Consider the following 14782-nt stretch of genomic DNA (forward strand, 5'->3'; position numbering starts at 1 on the left):
TCTTTATCCTTATTAACTCATATATAACCATAAAACTAAAACAGATCTACCAAGAAAATGCAGCTATAACTGTAAAACCCAATAATGCTCAAATTAACAACATTGATGTTCCAGACGATATATTTTTGCAAAAACTCACAGCCTGCACTGTGAGTGTGGCGCTGTTGAGTCGGCCGTGTCAGTGCTCCTGCTTGCTTATGAAGACCCGGTTATCTGCAGATTCACCACAAAGCCTTCATTTACACAGTGTCCCAAATTGTCATTTAGCTTCCACTTTGCAAAAATGCACCATTTATGTATTAAGTCAACCTCTGTTCTTGTTAGCCTCGTGACAGTGAGTTACTGCTTGGTGCCAGTATAATTATGAACTTAAATGCATACTTGGGCACTGAAATCCCAAGGCTGTACTTGGTTATAAAGTGATTATTTGAATTATCTTAAGTAATATCTTCCAGATTATCACTCAAGTGAAAACACAGTTTAAAAATTCTTGGAGAGGACATTCACACCCTAAGAACATAGAATTCAGAGATCTTAATTTAAGAAACAGTAATTTAGACAAATGATTTACTTTCAAATGATTGAGATTTTCTTCCCATTGGTGACCGAGGGCAAGTCAATGCTAGTTCCTAAATCAGGGAGGGACCAAAGGTAAAGCTGACAGGTAAGAAGGAATTCCAGAAAAGCTAAAGCAGACCAAACCTGGAGCCCTTAGAATATTGGATTTTCTGCAAAACCAGGCAGGATAGGTAACTATCAGGATGAAAAGCATTTTTAAATACCTGTCTAATAGTGATGTTGTGCTAGGTATGATATAAAAGATTACTTTTATGATTGGGGGTGGTGGTGGTAAAGATAACTTTTGATATCTATGGATATTGTAGAAAAGATGACATGACAAAAAAAGTGACTCTCTCAAAAATTTATTTTATTTGAACAGCTTTATAACTTGGGGTAAAAGAAATTCTTACCTTCATAAATGTTTGACTTAGATATTAAAATTAGTTTTAATTCCTTAAGATTTCCTGGTTAATGATAAACAAAGGTAAGACTCAAGTACAGATCTTGCCACGAATAGTTTCCCAAATGAATAAACCACCTACTGGTATTGGAAATTGGTTGTGTCAATTCTATATCACTTATTTTCACATACAAATTTCTTGAACCTAGTTTTCCCTCATTTTACCAGTTCTACGTAGCAATTTTAGCCAATGCAAGGAATAAAAATAATTTTTATTTTATATAAAATATTTAAATTAAAAATCTATTTCTACAGTGTGTCACATAGTGCACTGAAGGCTAGCAAATGTATATATTGGTGCTAGTAATAAAAGTATAGTACATATTAAATCAGTAGAAGAAAACACTTTGTGCAATATGTTTTTGGAAGGAATTCATTTTCTTTGGCATAGTCTTACTCAGTTTAGTGGAATAAACCATATTCCACCTTGTTAATAGGTGGAATAGACACATAGCTCTTACTGGGTTACAGATCAAAAAAAATAATACACTAAATATATATTACTAGTAGATGAAATTCCTCCTTTAAGCATGACTCTTTTACAGATCTCTCAATTTCAGCTCCTCTGAGAGGGAAAGGAAGATAGCATATTATTTAAATCATTGAAATATATGGAAATCATGACACTCTGTATTAGACGATGTATGTAGTTTCAAGTTTATGCATCACAAAAAAATTATTATTTTTAGAATTTTTTTTCCCCATGAATTAGACAATTACTGTATTTGTCTTTATATCTATGGAACACTTCCATGTTGAACAGAAATATGCTATTCAGCGTTAATTTTGAGTGCAGTGAATTCAAAGTAATGCATACTACAGTGTCAGAGGCTTATTTGGTCTTTCTAGTAGAAGAGGCGCCTCTGAGGACTAAAGTCAGAAGGCAACAGGGGTGAGCCAGGAGGTGGGAACGGGGAGGGGAGAGGAGGCCCCAGAGGCCTGGGGGGGAGTGGAGAGATGATGGAGATTCCCTTCTCCTCGGCACCTTTCTGTTGTGCTGAGTCACCAAGGGACACCGATTTTGTCGAATTCATATTCATCATTTCGAATATTCAAAACAAGTTGAAAGGAAAATGTTCTCCTTGCCACCTTTGTCTTCTGCCACCTGCTCTTCAGGATTTTGTAAACTAGTTTTTGTGTTGACGGTTATCACCTCCCGAAAACAGGATCCTCTGTAGGACACAGATGCATCATAGTAGAATTCTTGAGAAAGATGATAATGGAATTCTCAAATCTTTACCAGAATCACAGCTTAGATTATTATACCTACATGCTAATGAAAATTATTAGCCCTAACCATTATTTAATCAGTGCTCCATATTTTACTATAACTTAAGTTACATGATAAAATGAAATAATTCTGTTACCTAGCCTACCTACCACTTTCTCTTTTGATGGGCTTTGTGCACTTCCATACCTTTCATATTTGCATAGTACAAATTTTTTTAGTTTCTTCTGAGTATTTTGGGTAAAGTGAACTAAAGTTGTGTATTCTCTAATGTTTACCAATTGATTTCAGAAAGACAGTAAGAAAGAAATCTACATTATCCAAAAGTAAACACTGTTAAATTTTTTAATTCTCTTTTTAAAATTTTTGTTCTCGAGTTTTATTGATGTACTATTTTTTAATTCTCTTTATTAATATATTATTTTAAAAGTCTTTGTTAAACCTATTGTTTCTAGCCGCAGACACATATTTTAGAAGGCACAAATATTGGAACATTATAATTTTCTCTGTTAATTACCAGTAATTGAAATTAATTTTCAGATGACATTTGTGATCAGATTTTTCCCAACTCCTTTGTTTTAATTTTTAAACTTCAGGCCCATTAGTGTTGTAAAGAAAAAACTAGTCTTTCTGCAGCTCTGACTATTTAATGAAAAGAACGAGCAGGTGGTTTTATGAGCAGTGACCTTTCCAATTATTAGGAAGCTGCAAGTGGCTTTGATGTATTCTGTCTGATTTTGATCTGAATTTTTAGAACAATGCAGTAGCACTTTTACTTTGTGTTAAGATACACCTAACAAGTTACTGGTTCATTTCAGATTGGGAAGAAGAGCAAGTCAGCAGTCCAAATATTTTACGACTTATTTATCAAGGACGATTTCTACATGGAAATGTCACATTAGGAGGTAATAGTCACCTTTGCAATGGGGTTTACTGTCTGTCTCATGGCAGCATTATTCATCCATTTAAATGCTAATGTTTGCTTTTACTAAATGATTTCAAACTCAATATGAATTCTGTTTTTTTGATATGCCAACATTTTGTATTCTGTTAAATTTAATTTTAGCACTATGATAAGTATTTACTACCTTGTGAAATAAACTCTACCTTGTGAAATAAAACCCCATTATAGGTAGGAGTCCATACCTATTATAAATGTTTATAAATTTTGAATAATATAATTTACATGTAATATTGGTAAGTGAAAACCAGACACACAAACTAGGATTAGTTTATGATAATTGGTTTTCAATATAATGAAATTATTCAGTTTGACTGTACTTTTGAATAATATAATTTACATGTAATATTGGTAAGTGAAAGCCAGACACACAAACTAGGATAAGTTTATGATAATTGGTTTTCAATGTAATGAAATTACTTAGTTTGACTGTTACTGATATATTTAACAAATCATGCAAGAATAAAGGTAAATGAGTAACATTAGAGAGAAAGTATAATGTAGTAATCCAAAGAGCAGATTTTAGAACCCAACTGTCCAGGTTGTATCCTTTCCACTCCTTACTGGCTGTGTCACCCTGGGCAAGTTACCTAACTGATTTATGTCCCAGTTTCTTCTGCAGTAAAATGGGATAACAGCAGTGCCTACCTCCTAGGTTGGGAGAGTTAAATTTGTTTGTTTATTCCAAAGCACTTAGAACAATATTTGGTGTATAATAAACACTTGGTTAGCTATTAATCTTTTTTTTTTTTTTACTTCTTGGACAAAGTAGTTTATTTTATTTTTATTAAGGTATCATTGATATACAGTCTTATGGAGGTTTCACATGGGCAACATTGTGGTTACAGCATTCACTCATATTATCGTCCCATCACCACACCCCATCACAGTCACTGTGATGCATAGTAAGATGCTATAGAGTCATTACTTGTCTTCTCAGTGCTATGCTGCCTTCCTGTGACCTGCCTAATTATGTGTGCTAATTATAATGCCCCTTAATCCCCTTCTCCCTCCCTCCCCACCCACCCTCCCCAACACTTTCCCTTTGGTAATCACTAGTTTGTGAGTCTGCTGCTGTTTTCTTCTTTAAGTTTTGCTTTGTTGTTATACTACACAAATGAATGAAGTCATTTGGTACTTATCTTTCTCTGCCCGCTTATTTCACTGAGCATAATACCCTCTAGCTCCATCCATGTTGTTGCAAATGGTAGGATCTGTTTTCTTCTTATGGCTGAATAATATTTCTTTGTGTATATATATCATCTCTTTATCCATTCATCTCCTGGTGGACACTTAGGTTGCTTCCATGTCTTGGCTATTGTAAATAGTGCTGCGAGAAACATAGGGGTGCATCTGTCTTTTTGAATCAGGGATCTTGTTTACTTTGGGTAAATTCCTAGGAGTGGAATTACTGGGTCAAACGGTATTTCTATTTTTAGTTTTTTGAGGAACCTCCATATTGCTTTCCTCAATGGTTGAACAAATTTATATTCCCACCAACAGTGTAGGAGGGTTCCCTTCTCTCCACATCCTTGCCAGCATTTGTTTTTGTTGGCCATCCTAACTGGTGTGAGGTGATCTCTCATTGTGGTTTTAATATGCATTTCCCTGATAATTGGCAGTGTGCAGCATCTTTTCATGTGCCTGTTGACCATCTGTATTTCTAGTGTCTGTTCATACCCTCTGCCCATTTTTAAATCGGGTTATTTTCTTTTTGGGTGTTGAGGCATGTGAGTTCTTTATATTTTTGGATGTTAACCCCTTCTTAAATATGTCATTCATGAATATATTCTCCCATACCATAGGATGCCTTTTTGTTCTGCTGATAGCATCTTTTTCTGTACAGAGCTTTTTAGTTTGACGGAGTCCCATTCATTTTTGCTTTTGTTTCCCTTGCCCAAGGAGATGTGTTCAGGAAAAAGTTGCACATAAGACATTTTTGCCTATATTTTCTTCTATGAGTTTTATGGTTTCATGACTTACATTCAAGTCTTTGAGTTTACTTTTGTGTATGGAGTTAGAAAATAATCCAGTTTTATTCTCTTACATGTAGCTGTCCAGTTTTGCCAACACCAGTTGAAGAGGCTGTCGTTTCCCCATTGTATGTCTGTGGCTCCTTTATTGTATATTAGTTGGCCACATCTGCGTGGCTTTATATCTGAACTGTCTATTCTGTTCCATTGGTCTATGGGTCTGTTCTTGTGCCAGTACCAAATTGTTTTGATTACTGTGGTTTTGTAGTAGAGATTGAAGTCAGGGAGCATAATTTCCCCAGCTTTGTTCTTCCTTCTCAGGATTGCTTTGGCTATTCAGGGTCTTTTGTGGTTCCATATGAATTTTAGAACTATTTTTTCTAGTTTGTTGAAGAATGCTGTTGGTATTTTGATAGGGATTGCACTGAATCTGTAGGTTGCTTTAGGCAGGATGGCCATTTTGACAATTCTTCCTTTTCATGAGCATGGGATGTATTTCCATTTATTGGTGTCTTCTTTAAGTTCTCTCATGAGGGTCTTGTAGTTTTCAGGGCATAGGTCTTTCACCTCCTTTGGTTAGGTTTATTCCTAGATATTTTATTATTTTTGATGCAATTGTAAATGGAATTGTTCTCTTGATTTCTCCTTCTGCTAGTTCATCATTAGTATATAGGAATGCAACAGATTTCTGCATATTAATTTTGTATCCTGCAACTTTGCTGAATTGAGTTACTAGTTCTAATATTTTGGGGGTTGATTCTTTAGGTTTTTTTAATGTACAATATCATATCATCTGCAAACAGTGACAGTTTAACTTCTTCTTGCCAATCTGGATGCCTTTTATTTCTTTTTTTTGTCTAATTGCTGTGGCTAGGACCTCCAGTACTATGTTGAATAGAAGTGGGGAAAGTGGGCATCCTTGTCTTGTTCCCAATCTTAAAGGAAAAGCTTTTAGCTTCTTTATGTTAAGTATGAAATTGTCTGTGGGTTTGTCATATATGGCCTTTAATATGTTGAGGTACTTGCCCTCTATACCCATTTTGTTGAGAGTTTTCATCATAAATGGATGTTGAATTTTGTCAAATGCTTTTCAGCATCTGTTGAGATGATCATGTGATTTTTGTCCTTTTTTTTTATGTGGTGGATGATGTTGATGGATTTTTGAATATTATACTATCCTTGCATCCTTGAAATAAATCCCACTTGGCCATGATGGATGATTTTTTAATTCTGTTTGATAATATTTTGTTGAGTATTTTGCATCTATGTTCATCAGGGATATTGGTCTATAATTTTCCTTTTCTGTGGTGTCTTTGCCTGGTTTTGGTATTAGAGTGATACTGGCCTCATAGAATGAGTTTGGAAGTATTCCTTCCTCTTCTACTCTTTGGAAAATTTTAAAGAGTATGGGTATTAGGTCTTCTCTAGATGTTTGATAAAATTCGGCAGTGAAGCCATCTGGTCCAGGGGTTTGTCAGTTAGTTATTAATTTTTGTATCTGGAGAAATTTGACTCAATGGTACCCCCTTATGGGGTCCATTTTCTACCATCAGCAATGTTTGTTTTGTTTTTAGAGCATGTATTTCAAATATATTCTGATACTAGAAATTTATAGGCAAATGATGTGATCTAGTTTCATCTATCTTTGCTTAAATATAATATTCTTTCTCTAAACCTCACAATGAAATGTTTAACCTATTTCTCTTTAAAGGCAAAATGTTTTCATTCACTCATTGAGCATATATTTATTTCTTATGTACCAATACTGTACTTAACAATTGGAAATACAGGATCTCTTCCTTCAGGGCAATGTAGTATTACATAGTAGAAGCAGATAAAATCCACCATTTAAAAAGTACTGGGTGATGAGGGCTGGAGAAGAACGCAGATGACTATTATGGCAATAACATGTAGGTAGAACATTTCAGGACATAATCTCACACATAACCAAGTTTCAGTGGCAGTGTTGTAACTGGTCTAAAAAGTGCTGCTATCTACTAAGAGATATCTGCTATTTGAAATACAGGTTTTTAAAATTTTTTTCAAAATTTAAAAACAGAACTACCATTTGATCCAGCAATTCCACCTCTGGGTATTTATCCAAATTAAATGAGAACACTAGAGAAAATACATGCACCCCTGTGTTCATTGCAGCATTGCTTTATAACAGCCAAGATCCAGAAGCAACCCAAGCATACAGTGATGGATGAACGGATGAAGAAACACACACACACACACACACACACACAGAGGAATATTATTTAGCCATAAAAAGAACATAATCTTGCCATTTATGACAATATGGATAGACCTTGAGGGCATTTGCTAAGTGAAATAACTTAGAGACAAGTACCATATGCTCTCTTCTAAAAGTGGAGCCTAAAAATAAGCAAATAAATAAACCAAGTTCATAGGTATAGAGAACAGATAGGTGGTTGCCAGAGGCAGGGGTGGGGAGTGGCTGAAATGAGTGAACTGTTTTGTGGATTTTTTTAGCTTAAATAAGTTGAATTTAAAAATAAATTAAAGCTATAAATGAAGCAAAATAAATAAGCAAGCTGCAATTCCTTTGCACAACTGAGTAGCACACTGAAAATGTGTGACTTACTGTATGTGGTGGACCAAGGATTCTAGTCTAGAGGGACAATCTGCTTTTTCCACTGGGCTGCCTTCCTTTGCATTTGTTCAGATTGGGGGATGTAAATAAGATTTTACAGAATATTGATCTCTCAGCATGTGCTTTCACCTCCACATAGCTGACACCAAAATCTTTTTCATTTTCAGTAGATGGTTGTCTTACAAGTACATATTACGCATTTGAAAAAAAAATTATATGTAAAAAGATTTACCTTTTTTGGTTTGTACTTGTCTTATACTTCTTTGTATAGTTACATGGACCGACTTTTAATGTAAGAATTTACTGTTGCTATTCTCTGGCTGTATTGTACATTCATTACGGATGGGGCCCTGTTTTAGTCTTTCTTTGATTATGCTTCCATAAGCTTTTGTGATGTTGATTGGAGTTGTTCATTGTATTTAATCTATTGGCCACATGAATGAATCTTGAGACTCCATTTCGTTTTGAATATTGATCTGTGTGGGCAATTTCCCACCAACTAAATTCGTTAACTCTCTTTCTGTTGTGGCCCCAAAGTTTCCAACTTCATATTAAAGATCATAGAATTTGATTAAAATCAAATTATTGATTCACCCTCATTAAATGGTGTACATTTTTACGAGTATTTTTTTGGAATTTGTATCTGAATAATTACCAGCTTGACTTAATTGTTGTTACTCTAATTCTGTGTTGCTATCAATATTTTCAAAAACAAAATAGACAAATAGCATAGTAGCACAAATGAGATCTTCAAGTTGATCAGTATATCTGGGTTTTTGCTAAAGGTTGAATAATAACATTCAACTATTGTCGAAATTTTTATTTTTAGTCTCTCTGTGTTCTGGATGTGAATAAGCAGCTGTATTCAAATATTTGAATGGTTAGTATGGAGAAGGCTCAGTCTTGGCTTTGGTTGGCTTGAGACTTGCTCTGTTTCACCCTGTGAATTAGACTTAGGACCAGCAGCCAGAAGTCAAAGGCAGACAGATTTTTACTCAATACAAGAAGTATTTGAATGTCAAGCAGCAGTGGGCAAGGGTGAGATCTGTATCACTGGTGACATTCAAGCACCAGCATGAATACAAATACCAAGTCGAGTGGGAATACAGCCACAGGTGGGGTTAGCCATGGTCCTTAACCACAAGGCCTGGGCACTCTCTGCCACTTTGGAAATTTTGTGGGTTCAGTAAGTTTCAGGTTTAAATTCTTTATTATCAAGTTTATTGAAACATAGCCCTGAATCCATGTTTGAGATACAACCTTTTAGTTACGTAGAATTTCAATCTACTAAAGAAAATATTTGATCTTTTTAGTAAAGCCTTACTAAATGGACAGTGAAGATCAGTTACAAGTTTGACATTCAGAATATTCCAGGTCAGTGTTTCCTAAAATGTGGTTGAGACAGTGGGTATGAGAATCACCTAGGATGCTCTTTGTGAAATGCGATTCCTCCATGCCCTCCCTTCTCCTCATCACCCAATCTACTACTAAATTGAAATCCTGGGTAATTTTTATGTAAAGTTCGAAAACCTCTGGTCTGGATCTTGTACAGTGTCATAGAAAGCAGAACGAAGGAGCTTCCACAGTGAAGGAAGGAGAAAGCATTTTAGATTCTTGTCTCTTCCTTCACCTTCCTTGGTACTATCAGTATCAGTATCTACTATTTCTATATAAACTCAAATGGAGAAGAAAACCTGCAGTCCCCGTCAGTCCAATTTGTACCTTCAAATTGTAGACAATTCAGCAGCTTTCCAGGCCTGTCCAAAATTTCTCTAAATTTACGTCTCAGTTCACATATCTATTTCCTGAGGTCCATTTTCCTTACTGTCTCCTGACGATGATGATAATGGTCATAGTAACATTTACAGAATGCTTTCTTTGTGCCAGGCTCTCAACTGAGCACCTTCCCTAGATTGTTTGATTTAATCAACGCAAGTGTAAGGGGCAGGTGATAGAATTGCCATCTCCAGTTTAGGGGGAGGAAACTGAAACTTAGGGAGCAGATAATGACTTACTCACACTCGCTTCACGTCGGCAAGTAGCAGAGATGCAATTTTTAACCAAAGCCTGGCTTACTGGAGTCAAGAAGATGGGTAACAATGATCCACAGCTTGGTATGTGTACATTTTAAATTCAGTTAGGCTTTCCCAATATGTTTAGTCAAATATTTAATAACATAAGGTCTTATTTGAATTTTAATGTTAAATCAGGCCTAGGAGACTATCCCAAAGAGCCTCTTCTTTTGTCATCGGAGTGAACAGTTATGGGCCATCGTGCTTCATTTGAACCTCAGAAGTTAAGAGAATAGACCAAATAATAGCTGGCCAACTTTAAATAAGGTGGAAACTCACTTTTTTGAAGTATTGAAGGTAATTAGGACTCTTTTTTAATCTACATGTTAACCATCATCCTGTGGATGAAGGTTTAGAAAGCAGACAGCAGGAGGATCCCACCTCCGAGTCATGATCTCACTAAGCCTGCCTCAGGCTTACGGTTAGTGAAGTGAAGAGGAAGTAGTTCGGAATGTCAGAACTAAAGCATCACTGCTCTGGGCCCAACTCTAGAGCTCACCTCTACTAGCTGCTCCTGTTTTATGTACATAATGACAAAGGGATTACCAGGGAAGTTGTTGTTTGTGTTTGCTTAAGTGGGTCATGGATGCATGGGTGTGTAGTACAGTATTCTGTGTCTGGAATATTTCATAGTAAAATTTTTTATTATTTATGAATGAGAAAAACCTTTTAAAGACTTGGTTAGGAAACAGTGATTATAAAAATGCCAAAAGAGTGATTCTTTTAAAGTAAGTTTTTAAAAAAAATTATTTTTTTACAGGAGAATAGAAGGTTGAGAATGTTTAAAATTAAATTGGTCATTTCTTCTATATCTACATTATAGTGGCCTCTTTGGTGTGGTAAACCATTCTACCATTCTCATTTGATAGAAAAACAAGTATCTCTTAATCTAAACTTTTCTTTTCCCTAATCTAGAAAAAGTATTCTTTAAAAAAGTTTTTAATTCCTTTTCTCCTCTAAAGATTATCTCCAGTATTAACCAATTATGAATTCTCCATTGTCTCCTTCTTTAAACAGTATGGACACATATGTCAAGCTAATAAGCCATAGCTGGGAAGAATAATTTCTTCCAAATTGTAAAAATTATTTCTGCTAATATTAACCTATTTTTATTTTGTAAGGGATGTTCTATCTGGTAAGCCGTACAAAAAGCAATCAATTTTTTAAGTGGTTTCAGATCTGATTACTCATTTCAATAGTAATCAGAACTATATATATATATATATATATATATATATATATATATATAAAACAAATTGTCTTCTCCTCACACAGCATTAAAACTTCCTTTCGGCAAAACGACAGTGATGCATTTGGTGGCCAGAGAGACCTTGCCAGAACCTAACTCTCAAGGTAAGCCATGTGCTGGAGCCAGTTCTCACTTGAACCACAGAGACTGGCATTCACAGCGGCTGTTTTTCTTGGAATTCTGAGGAAAAAGAAGTTTTCATAGTTTATGAATAGAGCCTGTTAAGCAAATAACCAGGTATTTTGGAAACTAGCTAAAATTAAAAGAATATTACAGCTTTTTAATTTTTAAAAAATGCAAACATTAAAAAAAAAAATCTTACTATGTTTGGGTGGTTCCTCTCCCCATCCCAATTCAATCATTTTTACAAAGACGACTTTTCTTCCTTCTTCTGTAGGTCAGCGGAATCGTGAAAAGACTGGAGAGAGTAATTGTTGTGTGATCCTGTAAACGCTGTCTGCTGAGTGCGGTGTGATGTCGTCTTTGTCTTTCGTGCTGCTGGGACAGAAGAGACCCGACATTGCTTCAGAAACCTTTAGGGAGAGTCTGCCTGTAACTCCATGGAACTGAATTATCCCATAAACACTGTCATCTTTTCTCATGAGAGTAGAAAGAACCAAGAACATTTTTCACTATGATTTATTTCTAGTGTTTTTGTTTATGTTGAGCAGTTTTAAAATATATTGGTTTTTGAATGCAGCCAGTCTCCAGGGGAAATGTTAAGAGGTTATCTTTCATAGCGGAAACGATTTTGCCCACAAAAAAATCTTCATCTCCAGAACTAACAAGTGTTCCAAATAGAGTTTGCACTAAAAAGGATTGACATTATTTTTTTCATCAGCAAAGTTCATAACATTGTTTATGGTACCTAAAAATAATCTATTGTACAATTCCAACCTGGAAAACACTCAGCAATTAATGAAGTTAATTACTAGGCCAACTGGAGAGGAAAAAATGGAAAAGAAACCAAGATGTTGGGTGAATTCTACCAAAGTCAGCCATGGCGCTGTACTGCACAGAATGCTAAACTGAGTGGGACTCTTCCCTGCAACAAAATGAGAAAAACAAAACGTGCCTGCTGCTTAAAGCACTCAGTAGAGGGCTGATGAAACTAGTTGTTTTTCCTTTGACACGTGCACTCTCCAGTCCTACGGGCGCTGAGCGCTTGTTGGCACAGCACAGGGAAGGGGCAGTGCGCTTCCTAGCCTTAACACGGGGTGAGTCCAGTCGCTCGTAGAGGTCCATTACTGTGCAGAAATATTAGAAAACCTCATTTACTGGTCACCTTTATGTGTTTGGATATCAGCAGATTGAATTTTTCTGTAATTGTTGCTCATCTATAACAGTGTCCAGCGTCACACTTGCTCACTAGAGAGTTCCGATGAATTCTTAAAATTAAACTCTCTTTAGAAAATAATTTTGTTTCTTTATGTAGTTTGCATTTGGTATTAGTGCTTGCAATTGTATTAAAATCAAAAGCTGATTTTTTAAAGGCATACATATTAAGAATGCCATTCTTTTGTTTTGTATCAATCATTTTAAAATTGATATGCTAGAAAACAATTTGCACAGCACTAAAGCATGAGCTAGTTTCATCTAAACCTGTAAAAATACAACAGATTTTATATTTTTTCACTGGGAAGAAATTCTTCCTGGATGAAATTACAAATATGTGTAGAATATATTTAATAAAGAAACTTATAAAATACCTAACTATAGAACTTAAATATAGATTGGCGTGTAGTATATAGAACAATATTCCATATGAATAACTTTAGCCTTTATAAAAATAAAGTTGCAGGCTGACACTATGTTCTGTACTTAAATAAGTGTCCACAACCCTTACAAACATTAGGTGTAAATGGTTTCAGATGGTCAGCCTTGTTTAAAGGTAATCAGGTTATTTTATTCATTGTTAATGCTTTGATGAAAGGCTTTATATGCAGTAGATCTATGAAAATATTGTTCATACTGATCAGAATTAAATTTGTATAGAGCAGAGTTTTAAAATAAATGTAAATAGCACTAAACATTTTCTTTCTGCAACCTGTACTTATAGATTCTTTCTGTAAACTAAATTTTAAAAAATTGTAGTGCATTTCTGTGGTAATTTTAAAGGTCTTGATTAGGTTGGTAATTGTTTAAGCATTGTCTCATCCATGTTAAAACTGTTTTCTAGTTTCATTTTTGAATCTTTTAAAAACATGTTGAATTCATTTTCCGTTGTTAGTTTTGGGAGTGTTCCTCATGTGTCTGATATTTAACCTGGTTAGTGTGCGCACAGTCACAACGATGGATGGAATTCTGTAGTCTCTGTTACCACTCTTCAAAGGGTTACATTCAAGAGATGTTAAATATTTATATGCTTTGTTGACTAGTTCAAATGTGAATTCTGTTAGTGTTGAGTAAAGAAGAATCTGGTGGTTACTTAGTTGGGCAATTAAGCCATTTATGGCTCTATTCTTCTTTTGTAATATTACTGGTAATTATTTTTAATGACTATTTTAATTCTAATTATGCTTCCGTTTTTCCAAAGTTAAAGACTATCAGTTAATTATGACTGAATTGTTATGATGGTTAAAAATACTCTCTGTTGGTGTTCAATATAATTTTCTGTGTGTTCCCACATTATAAATTCCCCTTTCACAAGACCTCAAAGTTTGCAAAATGGATAACCTGATTCATTAGTAGAGAAAGAATTATATCACTTAATCCCTAATATCGTTGTGCAAAATTAAAAAAAAGAATAGAAAGTAGCAGTAAAATTATATACTGAAAACACCAAAAATTTAGATGCCTTAATAGTGTATACATGACAACACTTAACTCTCCTTTTTAAAATAGTTCCTTGGACTGTCTGATGGTTAAAGTATGATTGATCATATCCAAGGCTACCACTGAAGGTCCCTCTGCCAAAAATAACGGCTCACATACCGAAAGGTGAGCACTGCACAGACTGAGTAATGTAAATAAAGCCTGAGTTATGGGCCTGTGACCCTGCCCGGCGCTTGGTACCTGACTCACCTATCTTACCGAAATTATCCTAGACTTTATTTAGTGTTCTGGACAAGGCAAAGCTTTTCTTTTTTTATTAAAACCTCTGCATGTCTCCTTGATCTGAATTATTTGCTTTCTCTTCAAGATAAGTTGTATCTTATCCTACCATGAAAAATAGAGTATCTAACACTGTTATTCACCTTAAATGAGGTTTTCTCGTAACAAACATCTATCCTTAGTTTTGTCATCTTGACCAATGTTACAGTAATTTCTGTTAGCTGATTGTGGTAAACAATGTTTAATGTGAAAAGAAATTAAAACTTTCTTCACCTGTTGTAGAATATTTCCCTTCTTTTAAATGACTTCTCATAATTTTGGTGTATTTTCTTGTTCTCTGTCTACTAGTTTTCTCTTTTTTCTTCAGCTAATTTTATTACATTCCCTAGTAAAATCAGCACTGTGCCAGCCTTTATTCGGTATTTAACCTGAATCAAAGGCGAATGACCAAACTTTCGTGTTCCTTCATATCATCCTTACTGGTGACCATCACTGGCCTGTCTTCAATTTTTTTCCATTGCTGTTTTGCAATAGAGCCGCTTGTCAGCCAAACAAGGCGACTGACTAGGCGTAGAAGAACAGCTTGAGAAAAGAGTAAATGTAAAAT

The 14782-nt window shown here is 35.0% G+C and overlaps 1 protein-coding gene across 1 annotated transcript in view; it reads left to right on the plus strand.

Annotated features, from left to right (window-relative positions):
* UBL3 (ubiquitin like 3) overlaps window positions 1-14459 on the plus strand; it is a 56070-nt gene extending 41611 nt beyond the window's left edge. The window contains exons 3-5 of the mRNA XM_036917324.2: window positions 3068-3154; window positions 11148-11225; window positions 11519-14459. Coding sequence (XP_036773219.1) covers window positions 3068-3154; window positions 11148-11225; window positions 11519-11571 — 218 coding nt within the window. The 3' untranslated portion in view covers window positions 11572-14459. The remainder of the gene's footprint in view (window positions 1-3067; window positions 3155-11147; window positions 11226-11518) is intronic.
* Window positions 14460-14782: the final 323 nt, after the last annotated feature.

This window comes from Manis pentadactyla, chromosome 2 (genome assembly GCF_030020395.1).
Source record: "Manis pentadactyla isolate mManPen7 chromosome 2, mManPen7.hap1, whole genome shotgun sequence".
NCBI lineage: Eukaryota > Metazoa > Chordata > Mammalia > Pholidota > Manidae > Manis > Manis pentadactyla.